Below are 5000 nucleotides of genomic sequence, written 5' to 3'. Positions count from 1 at the left end.
ATGTGTGTGTGTGTGTGTGTGTGTGTGTGTGTGTGTGTGTGTGTGTGTAATGTGTGTGTCTCTCCACAGCGCCTCTCCGAGCTGTACTATGACATACACCGCTCGTACCTGAAGGTGACGGAGGTGGTGAACTCGGAGAAGCGGCTGTTTGGGCGGTATTACCGCGTGGCGTTCTACGGCCAGGTGAGCTCGCCAGCGCCGCGTTTCCACGGCTACGGGTGACCTGTGCACACCTGTATCTGAGCGACTGGTTTGTCCGTCTCTTTAATTCCCTCCTCTCCTCTCTTCTTCTCCGTGTTCGTCTTTCCTGAAGGCCGCGGTAAGTTTTCCTCTCTTTTATTTCCACATTCTTCCCCTCTCACCCTCCATCGCTGCTCTAACGTGCGCTGTTAACACACGAGGCGTGTCGATGTTCACCGTTTACATGCGTGTGTACATACGTGTGCTCTGTATTTGTGTGTACCCTATGTGTGCATTCATTCCACTGTGATCTCTTCCTAATACATCGCTGTGATGTGTGTCAAGCATAAAACACACATCACAAACTAGGCATTCTGCCCCAGTTATATCTGAAGAGTTCCTGTACACCCTGAGACTTCCTGTAGTTACTAAGAGTTCCTGTGCACGCTGAGACTTCCTGTAGCTACTGAGAGTTCCTGTGCACCCTGAGACTTCCTGTAGCTACTGAGAGTTCCTGTGCACCCTGAGACTTCCTGTAGCTACTGAGAGTTCCTGTGCAGCCTGAGACTTCCTGTAGCTACTGAGAGTTCCTGTGCACCCTGAGACTTCCTGTAGCTACTGAGAGTTCCTGTGCACCCTGAGACTTCCTGTAGCTACTGAGAGTTCCTGTGCACCCTGAGACTTCCTGTAGCTACTGAGAGTTCCTGTGCAGCCTGAGACTTCCTGTAGCTACTGAGAGTTCCTGTGCACCCTGAGACTTCCTGTAGCTACTGAGAGTTCCTGTGCACCCTGAGACTTCCTGTAGCTACTGAGAGTTCCTGTGCACCCTGAGACTTCCTGTAGCTACTGAGAGTTCCTGTGCACCCTGAGACTTCCTGTAGCTACTGAGAGTTCTTGGAACCTGTCCTTTGAGTTTATCCTCGTGGTGCTTCAGAATCACCACAACTGTATTCCTAACCCTAAACCTACTCCTGACCTTAGATTCCGTTTTTAAATGTCTTTATTAATAATTCTCCTGAACACAGAGAAACAGTGCTGCGTGGCAGTGAGTGAAGGAGCTGGTAACAGCAGCTGGTGAATTTAGACAGAGAAAAGGCAGTCAGTAAGGGTGTTTTAAATGAAGGTGTTCTCAGAGGCGCTGTGAGAGCAGGAAGCAGCCTGTGCAGCTGTTTCCTGTCCTCTGTGGGTTTAGCGCTCTGCTGAGGTTCAGCGCCCAAGCTCTCCCTGCACCTCAGAGCTCTCCCTGCACCACAAGGCAACCACTCCACCCCTCTGAGCTGACCCCGCCCCTCTGGGCTGACCCCGCCCCTCTGAGCTGACTCCGCCCCTCTGAGCTGACTCCGCCCCTCTGAGCTGACCCCGCCCCTCTGAGCTCACCCCGCCCCTCTGAGCTGACTCCGCCCCTCTGAGCTGACCCCGCCCCTCTGAGCTGACAGGCTGTCATACCTTTCTTGCCTTTGTGAGATTTTTAAGATAAAGAAGGGATGATATCAGAAGAGTCTCTTTTACCAGGCAAAGAAGGGATTATATCAGAAGATTCTCTTTTACCAGGCTTCCAAGCATGTTTCTGTATAATTCTGTATGAAAATATATCTATTTCTGAGCCCACTCGAGTGCACTGCATTCAGAAAGTGCGCAGACTTGGAGATCCTACGGTAGGGTGCTGTTCCTTATGCTGCCACAAGGGGGCAGTGTCGACTATTGTGATGTACTTCCTACATCAGTACTGGACTCCCTGCCAAATGATGCTACTATAGAATCAGATAGATGTTCTGTGGAAGTTTTAAGTGAAAATCTTTAGTGCAGTGGTTTCTGGGATATGTAGGATTGATGCCTTCCTCCACACTTGCGCACGAGCACACACACACAGACACTCTCTCTTACACACACACACACACACACACACACACAGACACTCTCTCTTACACACACACGCACACACACACAGACGCTCGCTCTCACACACACACACACACAGACACTCTCTCTTACACACACACACACACAGACGCTCGCTCACACACACACACACGCACACACGCACGCACATGCACATTCTCACACACGCACGTATATACACACACTCACACATGCTCTCACACACATATGCACACGCAGACACTCTCTCACACACCCACACTCACAGACACTCTCTCTTACACACACACACACACTCTCACACACACACACACACCCACACTCACAGACACTCTCTCTCTCACACACACACACACTCTCACACACACACACACACACACACACACACAGACACTCTCTCTTACACACACACGCACACACACACACAGACACTCTCTCTTACACACACACGCACACACACACAGACGCTCGCTCTCACACACACACATACACACACACACAGACACTCTCTCTTACACACACACACACACACACACAGACACTCTCTCTTACACACACGCACACACACACAGACGCTCGCTCTCACACACACACAGACGCTCGCTCTCACACACACACATACACACACACACAGACACTCTCTCTTACACACACACACACACACACAGACACTCTCTGTTACACACACACATACACACACACACAGACACTCTCTCTTACACACACACACACACACAGACGCTCGCTCACACACACACACACACAGACGCTCGCTCACACACACACACACACACACACACACAGACGCTCGCTCTCACACACACACACACACACACACACACAGACGCTCGCTCACACACACACACACACACACACAGACGCTCGCTCACACACACACACACACACACACACACACACAGACACTCTCTCTTACACACACGCACACACACACAGATGCTCGCTCACGCACACACACACACACACACACACAGACGCTCGCTCTCTCACACACACACGCACACACACACACAGACGCTCGCTCTCACACACACACACACACACACACACAGACGCTCGCTCTCTCTCACACACACACACACACACACACACACACATCAGTGAGCAGAAACAGGATGTGATGTAATCAGGGTCTGTCTGACAGGGCTTCTTTGAGGAGGAGGAGAGTAAGGAGTTTATCTATAAGGAGCCCAAGCTGACCGGCCTATCAGAGATCTCCCAGCGCCTGCTCAAACTCTACTCTGACAAGTTTGGGGCCGACAACGTCAAGATGATCCAGGACTCCAATAAGGTATGGTCAGCTGGGGTGTGGGTGTGAGGGCTGGGGTTTGGGGGTTCAGCTGGGGTTTGGGTGTGAGGGCTGGGGTTTGGGGGTTCAGCTGGGGTTTGGGTGTGAGGGCTGGGGTTTGGGTATTGGGTATGAGGGGACTGATTGGCTGAGCTCAGCAGAACCAAGCTCTGATTGGCTGATCTCAGCAGAACCCAGCTCTGATTGGGTCAGCTCAGTAGAACCCAGCTCTGATTGGCTGAGTTTTATATATCACATCTGCCCCTCACTGCTGGACCCTGTCTCCTCTTCCCCCTCCAGGTGAACCCTAAAGACCTGGACCCCAGGTTTGCCTACATCCAGGTGACCTACGTCACGCCATACTTTGAGGAGCAGGAGCTACGGGAGCGGAGGACGGACTTCGAGCGCCATCACAACATCAAGCGCTTCGTGTTCGAGACGCCGTTCACACTGTCCGGCAAGAAGCATGGAGACGTGGAGGAGCAGTGCAAGAGACGCACCGTCCTGACCAGTGAGTCTGTTACTAACCAAACTACAGACCAGTGAGTCTGTTACTAACCAAACTACAGACCAGTGAGTCTGTTACTAACCAAACTACAGACCAGTGAGTCTGTTACTAACCAAACTACAGACCAGTGAGTCTGTTACTGACCAAACTACAGACCAGTGAGTCTGTTACTAACCAAACTACAGACCAGTGAGTCTGTTACTAACCAAACTACAGACCAGTGAGTCTGTTACTAACCAAACTACAGACCAGTGAGTCTGTTACTAACCAAACTACAGACCAGTGAGTCTGTTACTGACCAAACTACAGACCAGTGAGTCTGTTACTTACCAAACTACAGACCAGTGAGTCTGTTACTGACCAAACTACAGACCAGTGAGTCTGTTGCTGACCAAATGAGAGACCAGTGAGTCTGTTACTGACCAAACTACAGACCAGTGAGTCTGTTACTGACCAAACTACAGACCAGTGAATCTGGTACTGACCAAACTACAGACCAGTGAGTCTGTTACTGACCAAACTACAGACCAGTGAATCTGTTACTGACCTAACTACAGACCAATGAGTCCTACACTGACCAAACTACAGACCAATGAGTCCTACACTGACCAAACTACCGACCAGTGAGTCTGTTACTGACCAAACTACAGACCAGTGAATCTGTTACTGACCAAACTACAGACCAGTGAGTCCCACACTGACCAAACTACAGACCAGTGAGTCTGTTGCTGACCAAACTACAGACCAGCGAGTCCCACACTAACCAAACTACAGACCAGTGAGTCTGTTACTGACCAAACTACAGACCAGCGAGTCCCACACTAACCAAACTACAGACCAGTGAGGCCCACACTGACCAAACTACAGACCAGTGAATCCATTACAGACTAGAACACAGACCAGTGAGTCCCACACTGACCAAACTACAGACCAGTGAGTCCCACACTGACCAAACTACTGACCAGTGAGTCCCACACTGACCAAACTACAGACCAGCGAGTCTCACTGTTCTAACTACAGACTAGTGAGTCTGTTACTTCCCAGACTAGAGACCATTGAGTCTGTTACAGCCCAAACTGCCCATGCTAACATAGTGAGCAGTGATTGGTTAAATGAGCGTCTCTCTGC

General features: G+C 50.6%; 1 protein-coding gene across 3 annotated transcripts in view; it reads left to right on the top strand.

The window, feature by feature from the left end:
• The window catches only part of dock10 (dedicator of cytokinesis 10), a 98061-nt gene that overhangs the window by 89911 nt on the left and 3150 nt on the right, over positions 1–5000 (top strand). For all 3 annotated transcript variants that reach the window (XM_061217124.1, XM_061217123.1, XM_061217125.1), the window contains 3 exons: positions 70–183; positions 3221–3367; positions 3665–3875. In XM_061217124.1, the coding sequence (XP_061073108.1) occupies positions 70–183; positions 3221–3367; positions 3665–3875 (472 nt within the window). The remainder of the gene's footprint in view (positions 1–69; positions 184–3220; positions 3368–3664; positions 3876–5000) is intronic.

The sequence above is a fragment of the Conger conger genome, chromosome 13 (genome assembly GCF_963514075.1).
Source record: "Conger conger chromosome 13, fConCon1.1, whole genome shotgun sequence".
NCBI classification, from domain to species: domain Eukaryota; kingdom Metazoa; phylum Chordata; class Actinopteri; order Anguilliformes; family Congridae; genus Conger; species Conger conger.
Note: the sequence above shows the minus strand (reverse complement) of the source record. Positions and strands in the feature narration are given on the sequence as shown.